A 17,087-nucleotide genomic window follows, 5' to 3' on the forward strand; every position below is an offset into this window, starting at 1 on the left:
GTGGGAACCCTCATGACGCGATGGCGGTAGCAGCCGACGGACGATCTTTGATGACGTCTGCCAGTATGACAGGGCGATGTCGCCTCTGTTTACCATCCAACTGCTGCTGGGATGAATAACATCTGGACGCACAACCAAACGACTTGTTCCACACGACATTACCCCGTGAGTGGGGCATTGTGTCCCGGTGCTATTAATATGAGCCCGCCGTGCCAATACTCGGCTGTTAGCTTAGCATGGCGTGGGTAGCTAGCTCAAAACAACAACTGTGTGTGTGTGTGTGTGTATCTGCGTGTGTGTTTAATCAATTTTAAATAAGCTCTCGTTCTGTCTTTGTCTTGGATTCCATTGGCAAGCATCGACTTTCTAAAAGTGGTGACATAATGTAATAGTGTTGACGTAGGTATGTTACCAAAAGCCAACTGGCGTTTATGGAACACTTGTTAAAATCACTTTTGCACTCATTTGGACAAGAAATCTTCTTCCTCAGCAGAAAGGCAACATGGCGAGCCAGCCGTCCACCCTGAGGGAATTTTGCCCACTGCAGGACCTGCTGAACGCCATCCCGGCAAAAGTAAAATATCTATGTGCATGTTAATAGTGTCAGACAATGAGCAGAGTGGTTTACATGAATAAATAGACATTTATTTGTACAGAAGTGAATGAGAACAACAACAAAAATAGTCAGCAGCATTGTATGTTGCAAAAACTATGCATGTTGATTATCATGATGCGATATATACAGAAGTAAATGTGAGCAGCAGCAAAAATAGCAGCATTGTATGTATGTAACAAAATGACACGTATCAATACTCTATATATACCGTATAAACAGTTTATAAAAAAGACGCGCTATGCAGAAGTCCGCGTGAACAGTAGCAAGAATAGTCAGAAGCATTGTATGTCGTAAAAAAAGCTACAAATGCATCAGTAAAGTCTATATATGATATTGAATAAGCAGTATATAATAAAGAAGCTATACCGTATATATAAAAGTGAACATGAACCACAGCAAGAATATTCGGCCACTGGATATTGTATATTATAATATATAATATATACATTTATTACGCTGTTGTTGAATAAAATGGTCGAATATGTTGCACAAGAACATCTCGTAACAAAATAGGCCTGCTCAAATGTATCTAACCTAAATATCTTCATTTGTTGTTGTCTAAAAACATTCAGACTTCATTCTTGAGGCGACATAATGCCGCACAGCTCCCGCAAAGTGAGGAAGAGGCGAGGTTTTACACTTATCAGACAGTTGAGATTTGTTTTCAAGCTATTTTCAAACCTAATTTCTGTTTCGTGAGTTTGTTTTTTAAAATAATTCTGTTGAATCACAATTCCAAAGCAATGTCTGATTTTCATTGGTTAGTTTTCATAAAATGTTTATATATTATTACTTTTGTGAGATTGAAGTTATTTCTGTGACCACCAACGACCCTTGTCCTGCAAGCTTCTTCTCCTGTCCTTGTCCTGTCCTACCTTGTCCTGTCCTTCCCTCACAGGGTGCAGCACTACAGCCCCACGCATAGTCAGTTTATGCTTGCACCCTTTTTGCACTGTCAATTTCAAATAATGTCATTTTGTTTAATAAAGGGGTGGAAATAAAAAAATTAGTTGTTGTTTTTTTGCCTGTTAATCTTTTTTTATATTTTTTTGCAGATTAATCGAGTATTAAAGTAATTATTAGTTGCTATTCAGCACTTTAAATTGTTTGGTCATGTGTAAAAATAACTGGAAGTGGGGACAGACCAAAAGTATCGGTAATATGAAAAAATATGCCATTGAATGTATTTGGACGTCCGGGGTTGCCGACAGTGTGCTGTATTCACAGTATATAATAAAACCAACAATTTATGCAGACGTAAACAGCAGCAGCATTGCAAGTAGAAAAAACAAGTGTGTATGTATCTGCAGGTTCAACGCGGCTTCCGCTCGGTGGTGGTCTACCTGACGGCGGTGGATAGCAGCCGCGACTTTGTGGCGGTGGGCAGCAGCATCGGCATGTTGTACCTCTACTGCCGTCGCCTGGCGCACATGAACAAATACAGCCTGGAGGTGGCGCTCTTGTTATTCTTCAATCTTCGGAGGTCTCTTAAGAGGTCACTGAATGCGTGTGTGTTCAGGGAAAGTGCGACGCCATCACCGCCGTGAAGCTGTTGAGCTGCTTTGACGACCTGGTCGCCGCGGGAACGGCGTCGGGCCGCGTGGCCGTCTTCCAGCTCGTGTCGCCGCTACCGGGTCGCAACAAGCAGGTGAGTAGTTGTTGTTGTTGCGAGTTGTTTCACCTCAAGCTACGCCACGTCGTCTTGCTCGCCAGCTCTTTCAATGCTAGAAACACCCGATTCATGGTTTCTGCTCTGAATTGGTGCTCATTGCTTTTTTTTGCAAATGCAGTGTTTATAAAACGTGGTTCCGGAAACCGCTGTATATATTCGGGAATTATTGATCCGAGTCTCAAGTGTTGGTCACATTTGTGATGTCAAGTTTTGGTGGGCCTCAGAAGATTTTCAGATTTCAAGTAGCGAATTTTCAGCAGCTTTTTAAGTTTGGGAATGACTTCTGGGTTAGAGTTTAATTCCAAACATGTCGGAAAATAGTTTTGCTAATTACAAACTTACATTGGATTTAAAAAGTTTACGCACCCTTGTTCAAATGCCCGTTTTTTGTATTTTTAAACCAAAGAATGAAACCAAGATAAGTCATTTCAAAACTTTTACCACCATTAATGTGACCTGTAACTTGTGCAACTCAATTGGGGGAGAAATTATGTTCAAGAGGGTATGTAAAAATCAATGTCTGAAATAATGTGGTTGTGTAAGTGTGCACACCCTCTTAAAACTGGGATATGGTCGTGTTCAGAATGAACCAATCATATTCAAACTCATGTTGAATGGGAGTCAGCACACACCTGTCACCATTTGAGTGCCTCAAATGAACCCCAAATAAATTGCAGTTTTTCTAGCAGGCTTTTCCTGACATTTTATTTTTGCTTTCTAGCAGAAGTCTAAAGGTTTTGTTCTAACACTCACTGGTATTTGCAACATTACCTGAGTTGTTTATTTGTAGTTTCCCTCTCAATTGTGTTGTACAGGTTGTAAGTCAAATTAATGGTGGAAAGTTTTTTTAACATCACAAAAATCTGCCCTTTGAGCAGGTTTGTGTAGACTTTTTGTCCATTACTGTCTTGTTTTGTTTTACTTGTCTGCTTTCATGGCGGACTAAGGAAATCTCAAAGTATTCACATAGGAAAGGCTGAAAGATTGAGATTTTTTAAAAATAATAATACGAATCTTTTCACTTCCTTTTCATTTTGCGTGCAATAAACTTACTGGCAAGAGTAATGTTTTACATAATTTTTGCTTTCAATTTTGTGTGCGTGTGCGTTTAGCTGCGACGCTTCGACGTGGTGGGCCTCCACAAAGGCACGGTCACGTCTTTGGCATGGAGCACCAACGGCATGAAGCTTTTCTCCGGGGACGACAAAGGACGCGTGGTCTTCTCCGCTCTGGACCTGGATCAGGTGACACCGCAATTCCGCCACATTACCACCAGGTGGCAGAGGTGGGGGACTCCAGCGACACGACTCGACTCAGACTTAAGTCAACAACGACTCGCTTGGCTAAAACTTAGGAAAGACTCAAATTGGCTTTGACTTGGTATTCATGAGTCTCGACTTCGGCCCGCCGCAGACCGAACGACGTGGCCCAGTGCCATTGACGTGGCCCATTGTGAAAAAATTTGAGCAGCACACATCAACCGAGGCGCTGCAACAGAAAAACTGTGACCCTGTATTTGGTTTTGATGCTCTACATACCATATACAGTACAGTAGTTTTATTGGACCACAATAACATGGCGTGATTGTCTTAAGACGATGTGGATTGCCACAAAGCAGAAACTGGTGACAATAAAGGGAACTGTTTGCATATTTCAAGAGGCTGTTGGCAATGATCAGTCAGCCCATTTACGGAATGCGCCCGCGGATTTCAACAACAGAGACTCTCCATGCTTTGTCTTCTAGCCACAGGTGCACAGCTTTGCTGTCCAACAGAAACCTCGTATGTCCAAATACATATGGTCAATTGAATATTTTTTCACAAATGGATACTATTGGGGCGGCACGGTGGACGACTGGTTAGCACATCTGCCTCACAGTTCTGAGGACCGGGATTCAAATCCCAGCCCCGCCTGTGTGGTGTTTGCATGTTCTCCCCGTGCCTGCGTGGGTTTTCTCCAGGTACTTTGGTTTCCTCCCACATCCCAAAAAGATTCGTGGTGGGTTAATTGAAAATGCTAAATTGCCCGTAGGTGTGTATGTGGGTGCGAATGCCTGTTTTTTTTCTATGTGCCTTGCGATTGGCTGGCGACCAGTTCAGGGTGTACCCCGCCTCTCGCCCGAAGATAGCTGGGATAGGCTCCAGTAGGCCCGCGACGCGCGTGAGGATAAGTGGTACGGAAAATGGATGGATTGATGGATACTATTGGTCTATTCCCATGTTCTGTGTTATTTTTACTCATTATTATTAACCAATTTAAAGGGTTGAAAAATAGCTTGATAACAAGTCTATTAACTCTCGAACAATTCTGAGAAACTGGCTCTTCCCTCTGCGCGGGAGCTGTGCAGCATTGTGTTGCCTTAAGACTGAAAGTCTGGATGTTTTCTAGACAATAACGAACAATTCAAAATTGTAAGGTTAGATGCATTTGAGTTAGCTTGTTTTGCCCAAAACGCTTCGGTGAAGAAGGAACTGGTCAGCCACAAAGGATTCATTTCTGCCTATTAAACTGCTTAGTCAGCTGTTTTTTTTTTTTTTTTTTTTTTTTTTTTTTTTTTTTTTTACTGCATCACTAATTGCTCGCCTTTGAGAAGAAGTTTGAGAAGATGATGTAACCACAGTCGTTTGCTTTTGTGAAGTATTAAAGGCTTTTTGTCTGGTCGGTGGGTTGCGTGAACACAGAGTTTGAGGTGGATGGCTGGCATTGGCCAGATGCTGGGGATTTTTATCAATGACATCACTGATTGTATAACGGTATATGATAGCGATATAAGGTATAATACCAACTTGAATGATGCGCTGTTTGCTAACTCAAGCAAGATGGCGTTTTCTTGATTCCCTGAAAAGTAATGGTTTTGGAGATGTAAGGAATCCGCCCGGCATGGGCGACCAATGACCTATTCCCACTTGTGCCAGGTGCCGCCACACCAGCCTGACTGTGTGTGTGTGCGCGTGTGTGTGTTTTCAGGGTACGTGCACGCCCACGCTACTGTTGGAGGAACCCGGCGGCGTGGTCCAGCTGGACTACAGTCACCAGCTTCTGCTGGTGTCCACGCAGCAACGCTCGCTGCTGTACTTCACGCACACGCAGCAGGTCCAGCAGCTTGGCACCAAGCCCAGGAAGAGGTGAGTGTCACGTGTGAACAGTGAAGGTGCACATGCGTGTGCGTGTACGTGTTTATACCTGTACCAGAGGTGGGAGTAAATCACGTACCATAAATGAAATCCGTGGTATGTGGATCAGACTTACAGAATTTTAGCCCTGATATTGACCCGATTAACTATCACGGCCGATTTCCCAGATCGGGCCCAACATATATTGTCGGCAACGACAAAACTTCTTTGTTGTGTGACGTAATCCACAATCAACGATTTGGCCCTAAGACGCCAAAATGAAAAGTCTAGCATGTTGGATTTTTGGGGTACCTTCTGTGTAGTGTGACATTTGAATGACAAGTCTCCGACAGCACCTGGACGTCGACCAGTTGGATTGCGACTGCGACCGGCGCCTCGCCTCCCTTGCTCGCCGTTGTCAACATTTATTCGTGCGCGCGAACCAATGGTTACCGAAGCTTTAGGGCACCGGCTTGTTTACGTACAAAAGTTAGTGCTAGCACTAGCTTGCGAGGCAACATAATGTTTTGGTGCCAGCTTGCAAGCCGTATTGTATTAAAAGTACGTGAAGATACCTCAAGCTCTTCTTGAATGGACAGCCCAAAAAGTCCTCTCCCAAGCACCGGTGACGTTTTTCCTCTTTTTGTCCCCCCAACACAATACAATACATCTTGCTATCGTCGCCATGGTAACAGGTGTATCCGGTTGCGTTGACCAGAGACCAGTGTTGCCACAGTTACTTTGAAAAAGTAACTTTATAGATTACTTGATCTTACGAGTAACTTAGTTACTTTACTGATTCCTTGATTTCAAAAGTAACTTTTTAATTACTTTCATCAGCCGCTAAGTGGCAGGAATATCACTCATCAACAGTACAAAAAGAGCATTAGCTTAACCGTAGGCATTTCTTGGTAATAATATATGTCACACAGGTTACAGAATGACGTCATCAACATGAACCATCCATCCATTTTCTTTACCGCTTTAAACAACGAGCTCGCAGTCCTTTTCCTCAGAATGTTTGAAAGGAAGCGGTCTGCCTAATCATTAAAATACTTTTGTACAAATGCGCTGCTACTTCTCCAAGTGTGTGTCTACAAATGAATAATTGTCAAGAGTCATCGTTGACTCAATTGTAACAATTATTGGGTTGATGAAATTACTGATTACTCTCCTGGACACAGTAACGCATTACATCGCTCGTTACGCAAAATGGCGGCCATTTTGGAGTTACCGGCATCACGGCTGGTGAAAGGTTTTTTTGGTTCCGACTCCCTGACAATGTTTGATTTGACAAGATAAAGCCCAGTAATTGTAAAAGATGGGATAGAGTGGTCTTGTAATAAATGTTGTGTAGTGTTGCCAGTGGGTTGATAAGATTTTCATGGCAGTGACCACATTTGTCTTGTAGTCTGATCCAGACATTAAGGATGTACTCGCTTTTGTTGCCAGTGTTTCGACATGAATGTTTGTGTGTTGAGTTATTTTGAGGGGACAGCAAATGTGTGTGTGACAGCAGCGGCAGGTTCGGAGCCTGCTTCCTGCCGGCTCTTTGCAAGCAGAGCGACCTTCAAGTGTTCGCCGCCCGACCAGGACTCAGACTCTGGAGGTCCGATGTCTCGGGTCACGTGGTTGACACCAGACTGCTCAAAGCCATCTTCAACACTCAGGTACTTACTTTTGTAGTAATTTACCTCTACTGATACTGACACTTCTACTATGCTACGATAATTCTACTGATACCGATATCCTCCTGATATCGGTACTGGTATTTTACTACTACTGCCAAACAAATACTGAAACTGCTACTGCTACTGCCACTGCCACTGCCGTAGTCACGAGTACTGGTATGGGTCCTCTGTTGACTCTTGGCGTGTCCTCCTGGTTTGTTTGTCAGATTCCCCACTTTGAGATATTCCCTCGTCCCGGTCCGGTAGGGGCGTACCGTCCGGCCGAGCGTCAGCTGGGTCTGCTCAGCTGCTTCCTGAAGGAGGGTTGGATCCTCAGCTGGAACGAATACAGCGTCTACGTGCTGGACTGCGTTAGCCAGGTGCCAACGTGTTCGTGTTCCTAACTTGGCAGGGCGGCAAAAGCACTCGCGCGGCGTACACCAAACAGCTGACCGCTTGACTTTTGACGGTGCGTTCAGGAGCTGGTGGGCGCGTTGGAGAGCAGCGGGGATATCGTGTCGCTGTCCTGCTGCGACAACGAGATCTTCGTGCTGAAGGGAGACCGAGATCTCATCCGACTGTCCGACAGTCCGGAGGGAGCGTGTGGCGTCTCCCCTTCCGCGCCTCGCTTCCCCGTGCATCTGTCCTCGCCGTTGACGTCGCAAGCCGCCGTCATTGCGCCGACGGGTTGCGTGGAGACGGCTCAGCCGATCAGGACCCTGGCCGTCGTTGTGGAGGGCGGGGCCGGCGAGGGGGGCGGGAGGTGCGCTGAGGAGGGGGAAGAGGAAGAGGAGGAAGCTGAGGAAGCGCAGGAGAAGGACGAGGTAATCACAAGTTGATTATTTTGACCACTTCATTAGGTACACACGTACATGAGCGGGACAAAACATTAGGAACAGCTACAACTATCCATCCTTTTTCTGTAGCGCTTCTTCTGACGCTGGTCACAGGCGAGCTGGAGCCTATCCCAGCTATCTTCGGGCGAGAGGCGGGGTACACCCTGAACCGGTTGCCAGCCAATCACAGGGCACTCACATGCACACCTACGGGCAATTTAGCGCCTGCAATTAACTTGCCGCGCCTGTTTTTGGGATGTGGGAGGAAACCGGAGTACCCGGAGAAAACCCACACAGGCGGGGCCGGATTTGAACCCGCAACCTCACAACTCTGAGGCAGATGTGCTAACCAGTCGTCCACCGTGCTATTGAGAATATTCCCTAGCAGGTGTCAATTCTTACTCTTTTCCCCTTACTTCACTGCCCCTGATACTGATACCGATACTACAGATACGACAGATGCTGGCACTGTAAACATCGGCTTTACAGATGCCACATTGGGCCTCCAGGCAGTAGTAACAATAACTGTGGTACGACAGTGATACTGATACTACGATACCGCCTTTATATACCGATACGTCACTGCTACTGCTACTGATACGACAATATTACTAGTGATACTGACACTGCTGATACTGCTACTGTAAATGTCAGCTTTACATCAAGCATGTGTTTGCGGTGCGCTGTTTATTTAATCAAGTGATTGGCGCACCTACTCCTGCTGGCACTTGTACGTCACTGCTACTGATACCGCTACTACCGATAATTTACTGATACTGTAAATGTCAGCTTTACAGATGCCATGTCTAGTCAGCAGGAAGTAACGAGGCATCTATTTGAGGTGTGACATTAAGTAAATGATACAGGTGCTTTTTCATCTGATACTTCACTGCTTCTAATACAATACATCACTGGTACTGGTTCTGTAAACTTCTGCTTTACAGATACCAGGTAATTTGAGCAGAGGCCACTATTTGTGTATATACGGCAATCCCTGTCTATCCAGTGAAGCGTCCTGTGCGGTCATGTTTTCGTCAGGGCGGCGGCATCCTGAGCAGCTGCTCGCGGAGCCGCAGCAGCTCCGTCACTTCCTGGGACAGTCTCCGTGGAAACGCCTCCAGCGACGCAGACTCCCGCCGCTACAGCGCCCCCTTGGGGCAGGAGGAGGTGTGGCAGGAGCTGGTGGTGAAAGCCGTTAAGGTGAAGAAGAAGAAGAGGCAACGACAAGGCGAGCACACACGCATACACACACTGTGACAAATACACTGGTTGCCACAGGCGTTGCGGCTTCGCGCATTCAGACGATTAGATGCGTGGCCACTGTCAGAACTCCAAGTGAATCCTTAGCTGCTTTCACACAGCTGTCATGGCAAATTGACGCAGTAGAGGCATAAAGGTAGTGGCGTCATTATTTCGCATTCCCCTGTTGCTGCTTTACATATTCAGATAATTAGATGCGTGGTGACATCGGCATCTGACAATTGCTTTCAGCGCAAAGGCTGTTATCAGTGACAGCCGTTGCGCCTTTTGCCCTTTCAGATTACATCCATCCATTACTGAGCCGCTTCTCCTCACGCGGGTGGCGGGCGTGCTGGAGCCTATCCCAGCTACACCCTGAACTGGTTGCCAGCCAATCGCAGGGCACATACAAACAAACAACCCTCCGCACTCACATTCACACCTACGGGCAATTTAGAGACTTCAATTAACCTACCATGCATGTTTTGGGGATGTGGGAGGAAAAAAGCCACGCAGGCACTGGGAGAACATGCAAACTCCACACAGGCGGGGCCGGGGATTGAACCCCGGTTCCCAGAACTGTGAGGCAGACGCTCTAACCGGTCGGTCACTGTGCCGCCCTTTCAGATTACAGATACAGATATTTTTTTCAAGATGATACGATACCGATTATTAGTAGTCAGGAGCCCGATAAATGATATTTGGAGGCGATATTCATTTGCTTTACACGATCAGGATTTTTGAGTTTAAAATAACGATATTCGATCACAAGTTGGAGCAATGTGTCTATTTACATGGCTTGTTCATTTATTGTTTTCTACTTGTGTACTGTATTTTGAGTACTGTACCTTCAAAATGATTCTCTAGCATTTTAGACAAAAACATCAATGACCTCTAGGGGGGATTCAAGGATTGGCCACTGACACAAGTTTAGGTCAAATCAACATTACAACATGACAGAAATAATGGGTGCTAACTTACTGTCATAAAATTACTTAACAAATACTGTTAATGACATGCTTACTCTAACTTTCTCACTGTCACGGCTATATGGACGGGTGTTGTCCAGAGTTTGTGTCCGTTTGGCTTTTCCTTTTTTTTTCTTTTCACGCTGCGTTGCTTGAACGCGGCACGCTCCTCCTTGTGTACATTCTTCAGGTGCTCGAACAAACGAGTTGCGTAGAAGCATTTCCATGACGTTCCCCACGACTGCAAAGAACGTACATGTCATTTGTCTGAGACACCGCAAAATAGTCCCGCACCGACGACGTGATTTTTTCACCGACAAGATTGAAAAAAATTTATTGGCCGTCAGATAGGTACAGTACTGCGCCACAAGACACGTGAAAAGGCTAAACTAGCTTTTGGATTCATACGCGACGGAGACGCGGAGTTAAATGTCTTGTGCATCGATCGGCGAATTATGACACGAAAGCCGATCAGCATAAAATGCTAATTATCGTCTGATACCGATCAGATTGGCGTAAAGTCCAATTGCCATCAAAATGAATAAAAATAAAATACCAACACTTTTTCTTATCTTAGACAATGGACTCCAAGCACACGCTACTTCCGCGTTTGGGACAAGGCTGCAAGCTAACCTCCGGTTGCTAGTCAATGCATAGCGATAGCTATCACAGCATCAAACTGTTCAAAATATACTCGCTGTCTGCTGGAATTACCAAAACTTACTATGAATGACGTATTACATGTATAATTGATTTCTCATTTAACAAGCCATACGCAGTCGTACGTGCGCGTGTACTTAAAGACTTGCACGGCTTTGAGACACTCAACTCAACTTTGTTCATAAAGCACTTAGGAAAACAATCGTTGCTGTACCACATACAGAAGTGACAAAATATTTCTTGGATAATCGATTCGAAAAAGATTCAATATCGACTTGAAACAACAACACAGGAAACTTTATCGCCGTGTGTATGGTCCATTGGCATCTTTGTTAAAATTCTAACAAAAATTGCAGAGCTCAGCAGCATGTCCTATAAAGTTAAATGAAAACTCCAACAAATACGTAAAGTTTTCTACAGTAAGTCAAGTTATCCCATATTTCAATATAACTGAAATGTTAAGCTTTTCATTTATTTATTTTTTAAGTTAAAACAAAAATATGAAGTTCAGAGAGTTGCCAAGGTCCACAGCATCTCTTATAATGTTAACTAGAAATTTAAATAAATAAATAGTTCCCTGAAGCTTAAATTGATCTCTTATAGGATGATGCTGATATGAGTTAAAATGCCGGATAATCGGTCTATCCCAAAATCAGATAATTAGATGCGCAGCAACATCATCGTGACAGCGGCGTGGCCGATGAGTCTCAGGCATTACTGAACTTTTGAACATTTGGGACTTCAACCCCCCCTAGCCTAGATGTGTGAAAGGGGCTGGTGACTCTTTGTTTTCCTTTGGCAGACAGCGGCAGTGGGAATCGTCTGTCCGAGAGCAGTTGCTCGGAGTCCACGTTTGTAGTCCGAGACGGCGGCTGCAGCCACGGAGGCAGCGGCGCGTCCCTTGCGGGGTTAGAGCTTCCAAAACAGGACACTCCGATGGAGGTCAGGGACGGAAATGAGAAGAAGGCTGAAGATCAGGAGAGAGAGGATTCCGGGTGTGTAGTTGAACATCAGTGGTCTGCACTTCCTGTTGACATCAGCACGGTCTTACGCCAGCTTCTCCCCAGTCGCCTGACCCCACAGGGTCCGGAGAAGGAGGCGGTGCCCCTCACCCCGGATGTGGACGTGCTCCTGGAGTGCACCTTCTCCTACATGCAGCATGACGGACAGAAGCGGCGGCCAAAAGAGGAGCGGGACCCTCCGATGCAAGTGGAGGGGGATGAGGTAAACAATATGCGGACTTCCTGTACCATCACTGTCCCGAGGACGGGGTTTGATGTCTACCGCACTTTTGAGAATCTCGGCTACAAAAGGCCTTTTCACACTGCGCTTGGAGGCGTCTGACACCCTCGACGTTCACATTCGTTGTGTGTGTGCTGAGGGGGCCCCGGGGGGTAAGTGCGTTTTGAGGCGACGCGGTGTGTCATGTCAATCCGGAGGGCGTGTGGCGCTCAGCGTCGCGGATAGTAAAATGTTCTATTCCGGAGCGCCGACGCGTTGACTTCAGAAAGCTCCTCCAATGGGAGCGGGGGCGGTGGAGTGATTTCTGAGTGCAATTTTGGTGGCCTTGTACTGTAAACGGCAAGCTGGAAATGGAGCAAGTCATAATATTTGCGATGTACCACTTACCCCAACTTTGGGCCAATAGCAAAATAATATACCGAAGCGTCTCTGCGGGTTTTCAAACTTCCTTTCAAAGCTCCCTGCTCAGCCTGAAATACGCCACGAAGTGCTCTTCCTGGAACTAGAAAGCTCACGGACGAGTTAAACTCCGAGATGCTGCCGTGAAATTAGTATGGGGAAATTGTTTTTTTTTTGCTGCTGCGTCACATCCTCCTCCTTAAAATAAGCACATTTCGGGCTTTCTTTTCCAAAAATGACATACTTCAGGAGGGATAGCCTTCCGACTTCCTTTGAGGCTGTTATATCGCCACTTCCAAATATGGGATTTGCTGTCGTTGTTTTCTCTTTGACGCGGGCGCCATTCACACTGAGCGAGTGCAGTGTGAAAAGCCCTTAACAATTTTCCTTTACAATGTGCAGGAGGACGACTCGGCACCACCCACCGGCGTGATGGACGAGACCTCAGATTCTGGACTCAAGAAGCCGAGCGTGTCTAGCGATGACGAGGAGAGCGACATCTACCGCCAGAGTCTGGCCCATGTGGATGGCGGCAATGTGGAACAACGCGGCGCCAGTCAATGCCAAGCGGCCGATGAAGCGTTGCAGCGGGACGCTCGGGACGGACGTGGGCGCGAAGCTGAGCAGGTGAGCCTTACAAATCATCTGGAAGGGACGGGACGGGTAGTGAGCCAGGCAGTGTCTCGCCTGGACAACAGGAGTTCGCGCCCCCCGCCCACAACCATCCCGAGGTGAGAGAGATTATTATTATTTTGTTCTCGGTGTGGTCAGGAATGAGCCAGAGAAAGTTAGCTGGACGTTTGATATTCGCCAAACATTCAGTCCTCGCATGCTCGTCCTCATAACTACATTTTCAACTATATCACGTGTGGTATGTGGAGGATAATTTCAGAAACTGTGTAACAAAAAACAAAAAAAAGTCTGTATTTGGCTTACCATATGTGTTAGGGACCGTCTTCAAATTACATATACCAAGAATGAATAACAGCCTATAAGCAAATTCATTTATTATGAATTAATAAATTCTTTAAATTAAGATTTGGACATGGTATAATTGTATAAATGACGGGGGAAAACGTTTTTCATAGTAGGAAAAACAGGGATTGCTTGAAGAAAATGTAATTTTAGCCCCACAATGAAATTGTCAAAAAAACAAATTGGCCCGAGGTCTAACTTAGTTGCCGACCTCATGGTTTATGTACGGTAGTTGCCGCAGGATAAAGGGGTGGCACAGGGGGAGGCCCCACACCCCCAACTCTCCATAATCAATCTAGTCAGAAACTTTATCAGCACCTTACAGACTCGTCTATTTTTCTTCCTAGTTGGCCGAAAGCTGGATGGGGTACTCTGGACCTGGATGTGGAATACTGAGTCTTCATGTGACTGACAAGTGTGTGCGCTTGCATGTGAATGTGTGTGTGTGTGTGTGTGCGTAATAATGTTGTTTGTGTGTGGGAGGCATGTGTGGTGTTTGGACTTCAAAGGCGGACTCTACTGCAGTCCTCTGCCTGAAAGCAGCCTCCAGTGGCAGCGCTTCGAGGACAACATCCACCAGGTGGCGCTCTCTCCCTCAGGTGAGCTGTCCACAGTGCCGCGTGTTAGCGGCACGCTAAGCGTAGCGATGTGGCATGTCGCTAGGTAACCTGCTGTGGAAGGTGGAGCAGAAGAGCATGACGGCGTACGCGTGCGCCAAAGTGTCGGCACGAGGCAAGCGTCACTGGTACAAGGCGGCGGAGCAGACGGCCTTCGTGGCCCTCAGCGACGACTCGGCCTGGATCATCAGGACCAACGGAGATCTGTACTCACAGACGGGTAACTACCTGTCTGTCCCGCGGCGTTCAGTGGCCAAAGGCATTTGGTGACCTGGGCGACTTAATTCACCTTTTAAAGGACCTTTTTCCTAACGTGTGTTTCCCCCTCTGTGTGTGCACGTGCATGCGCGTGTCAGGTCTGAGCGCCGAGCGTCCGTGCGCCCGCTCGGCGAAGGTGGACGCACCTTGCGTGTTCAGTCAGGTGTGTGTGCGAGGGGGCGTGGCCTGGGCCCTGAGCGAGCACAACGCTCTGTTCTACAGGGAAGGACTCGACAGCTTCTGTTGCCTGGGAGACGCCTGGAAGTACGACACCGTCAGGTAACGGTGTGTGTACCGCTGCCGCAATACTACGACTCAAGCTCGACCTGAATACTCTATGAATACGCTACGCTACCTTAACAATACTCTGCTACTATTAGTGGCATATTACTATTGCTGTTGTAATGCCACCAGAATATTACAGCATTACTAATGTTGCACCTTAATAATACTCTGTTACCTCTGTAATTAATGCTACTCTTATTACTACTGGATATTACTGCAGCAGCACTATCTTACTAATACTGTATTACTATATACAGTGCCGTGAAAAAGTATTGGTTTGTCTCATATTCATCTTTTGATCTGAAACCCAAATGTCTTCAGTATACAACAGAAAACAAAGGAATTGACCTTGCTGTTCATATATATATATATATATATATATATATATATATATATATATATATATATATATATATATATATATATATATATATATATATATATATATATATATAGATAGAGAGAGAGAGACACACACACACACGGTGGAAGACTGGTTAGAGCGTCAGCCTCACAGTTCTGAGGACCCGGGTTCAATCCCTGGCCCCGCATGTGTGGAGTTTGCATGTTCACCCTATATATATATAGATATATATATCTATATATATATATAGATATATATCTATATAGATATATAGATAGAGAGAGAGGACGTGATGGCATGTAAACGGCGTGTTGCCTTTTGTCTGCCGTGACGTGATGTGACAGTGAGGCTCAGGGCGTGGAGCTCATGTGCGTCACGCTGGGGGAAGGCGGCACAGCCTGGGCGCTGGACGTCAGCGGGAGACTCTTCTTCAGAACCGGAGTGTCCTCGGAACGGCCGCAGGGGGACGATGACCACTGGTGGCAGGTACGTCACGTCCACGCGCGCGTGTGTCGGTATGTGACGCTATATAACGCCGTCCCCCTCAGGTCAGCATTTCGGACTACGTGGTGTTCGATCAAGGCAGCTTGTTCCAGACGCTCCTGAACGCCACCCAAAGCGTCGCCACGGTAACCAAGGCGCCAGTGGAGCGGGTGGTGGCCTTCCTGTCTCAGTACTCGCAACGCCAGCCCAGCTTGCTCAGCGCCAACACAGGCGGCGTGTGGGTGGCGTCCGGACATAACCGGCTGCACTTGGCCCGGGGCAGCCTGGTGGGAACGTTCTGGCAGAACCTGGTCCCCAGAGGCACCGTGGCGGCCACCAGGTGGAGCTCCATTACCTCTTCGTGCGTGCCCCACAAAGAGGGTAATGCTCTTGGACGCAACACACACACATTTTTTTTAAATACACTTTTCTAGGCACTCAAAAATGCTTTACAATTTATTGCATTATTCACTCCTCAGTCAACAACACATCCCACCAACACTCTCTCTCTCCCTCACACACACACAATCACACACAGCAACACACCAACAGACATATATACAATTCACACCACCAGACACACACGCAGCACTACACGAACACACGAAGACAGGCACCGCCCGTCACACACACAGACCACCACCATCACGCTGACAGCAGGTGTGTTTCAGGTGCCTTCCTGTGGTTGGCTCAGAGCAAGAAGGATCTCTTCTGCGTGTGGGACCAGGATGGAGAACTTCGCCCGTCCACAGTCACCCTGCCACCGGAGGTCTGTCCCGTTTGCACTCACATACTCATCTTTGCCCGATGATTTTCTGCGTTGGTCTCCTGCTGTTCTGCTGCTTATTTTCGAGTGTCCTCATGATACCTTCCTGGTTTTCTCCCACCCGCTCAGGTGGAGCTGACCCAGGTTTCGGCTTGCCGCGACGCCCTGTGGGGACTGGACTCCCACGGCCGGGTTTCCATTCGCACCCTGTCTCCGTCCTGTCCCGCCGGCCTCCATTGGACGTCGCTGGACCTCAGTCAGCTCGGTACGTTTCGCCATCCCGATGCGCTCACGCGGACTTTACGGCAGTAGATGGCAGGTTCACGCCTGCCATGTGCGGCCAGCAACTCAAGGCGCTGGGGCCGGAGCCGGCCCGCCGCGTCATTTTATATGGCCCGCGAAAACAAATCTTGCATCAACTTCCATGATTCTTGCTCAAATCTGTACCAAAATTTCAAATCAGCATATGCAATAAATAATAACGCAAGAGACAACGCAAAATTGCAAGCACCTTTTTACAGTAACTTGAACAATATCTGAACAAACTGTTGTCATTGACTTCTGATTTCAAAACTAATTCACCATCAGTTCATTGTGTATATTTAAAACTATGATGAGGTGATGAAACATTTATGTTTTCGCAGTCAATAACGACCATGTGAGGGATACCGCACCAACAATGTAGCCTTCAACGAAAATAAGTTTGACAGCACTGAGCTAACGGGACAGGACAGATTTTTGCATGATGTGTTTGTCTTATGCCTAGATCAGACTCCAGGACTTTAGCCCTGATACTGGCCCGATTAGCTATCGTGGGCGATTTCTCAGATCGGGCCCAACGTATTTTATCAGGAACTACAAAACCTCTTTGTTGTGTGACATCATCCACAACCAACGATTTGGCCCTACAACACCAAAATGAAA

General features: G+C 46.6%; 1 protein-coding gene across 10 annotated transcripts in view; it reads left to right on the forward strand.

The window, feature by feature from the left end:
- Positions 1 to 17,087, forward strand: part of tecpr2 (tectonin beta-propeller repeat containing 2) — a 24,643-nt gene continuing 7,556 nt past the window's right edge. For 2 of the 10 annotated variants that reach the window (XR_009791507.1, XR_009791508.1), the window contains exons 1-21: positions 1 to 165; positions 491 to 574; positions 1,927 to 2,067; positions 2,136 to 2,264; positions 3,401 to 3,532; positions 5,256 to 5,413; positions 6,918 to 7,071; positions 7,299 to 7,451; positions 7,551 to 7,895; positions 8,946 to 9,135; positions 11,577 to 11,769; positions 11,842 to 11,998; positions 12,818 to 13,042; positions 13,738 to 13,805; positions 13,874 to 13,989; positions 14,054 to 14,227; positions 14,364 to 14,544; positions 15,259 to 15,400; positions 15,463 to 15,778; positions 16,069 to 16,166; positions 16,293 to 16,428. Coding sequence is in view for 8 of the 10 variants with exons in the window: in XM_061795296.1 (XP_061651280.1) it covers positions 112 to 165; positions 491 to 574; positions 1,927 to 2,067; positions 2,136 to 2,264; positions 3,401 to 3,532; positions 5,256 to 5,413; positions 6,918 to 7,071; positions 7,299 to 7,451; positions 7,551 to 7,895; positions 8,946 to 9,135; positions 11,577 to 11,769; positions 11,842 to 11,998; positions 12,818 to 13,042; positions 13,738 to 13,805; positions 13,874 to 13,989; positions 14,054 to 14,227; positions 14,364 to 14,544; positions 15,259 to 15,400; positions 15,463 to 15,778; positions 16,069 to 16,166; positions 16,293 to 16,428 (3,346 nt within the window). In the remaining 2 variants the exon portion in view is untranslated. Of the gene's footprint in view, positions 166 to 356; positions 404 to 490; positions 575 to 1,926; positions 2,068 to 2,135; positions 2,265 to 3,400; positions 3,533 to 5,255; positions 5,414 to 6,917; positions 7,072 to 7,298; positions 7,452 to 7,550; positions 7,896 to 8,945; positions 9,136 to 11,576; positions 11,770 to 11,841; positions 11,999 to 12,817; positions 13,043 to 13,737; positions 13,806 to 13,873; positions 13,990 to 14,053; positions 14,228 to 14,363; positions 14,545 to 15,258; positions 15,401 to 15,462; positions 15,779 to 16,068; positions 16,167 to 16,292; positions 16,429 to 17,087 lie in introns of all 10 variants that reach the window. The other 8 variants (XM_061795289.1, XM_061795288.1, XM_061795294.1 and 5 more) reach the window with 7 other exon arrangements.

The sequence above is a fragment of the Phyllopteryx taeniolatus genome, chromosome 13, assembly GCF_024500385.1.
Source record: "Phyllopteryx taeniolatus isolate TA_2022b chromosome 13, UOR_Ptae_1.2, whole genome shotgun sequence".
Lineage (NCBI taxonomy): Eukaryota > Metazoa > Chordata > Actinopteri > Syngnathiformes > Syngnathidae > Phyllopteryx > Phyllopteryx taeniolatus.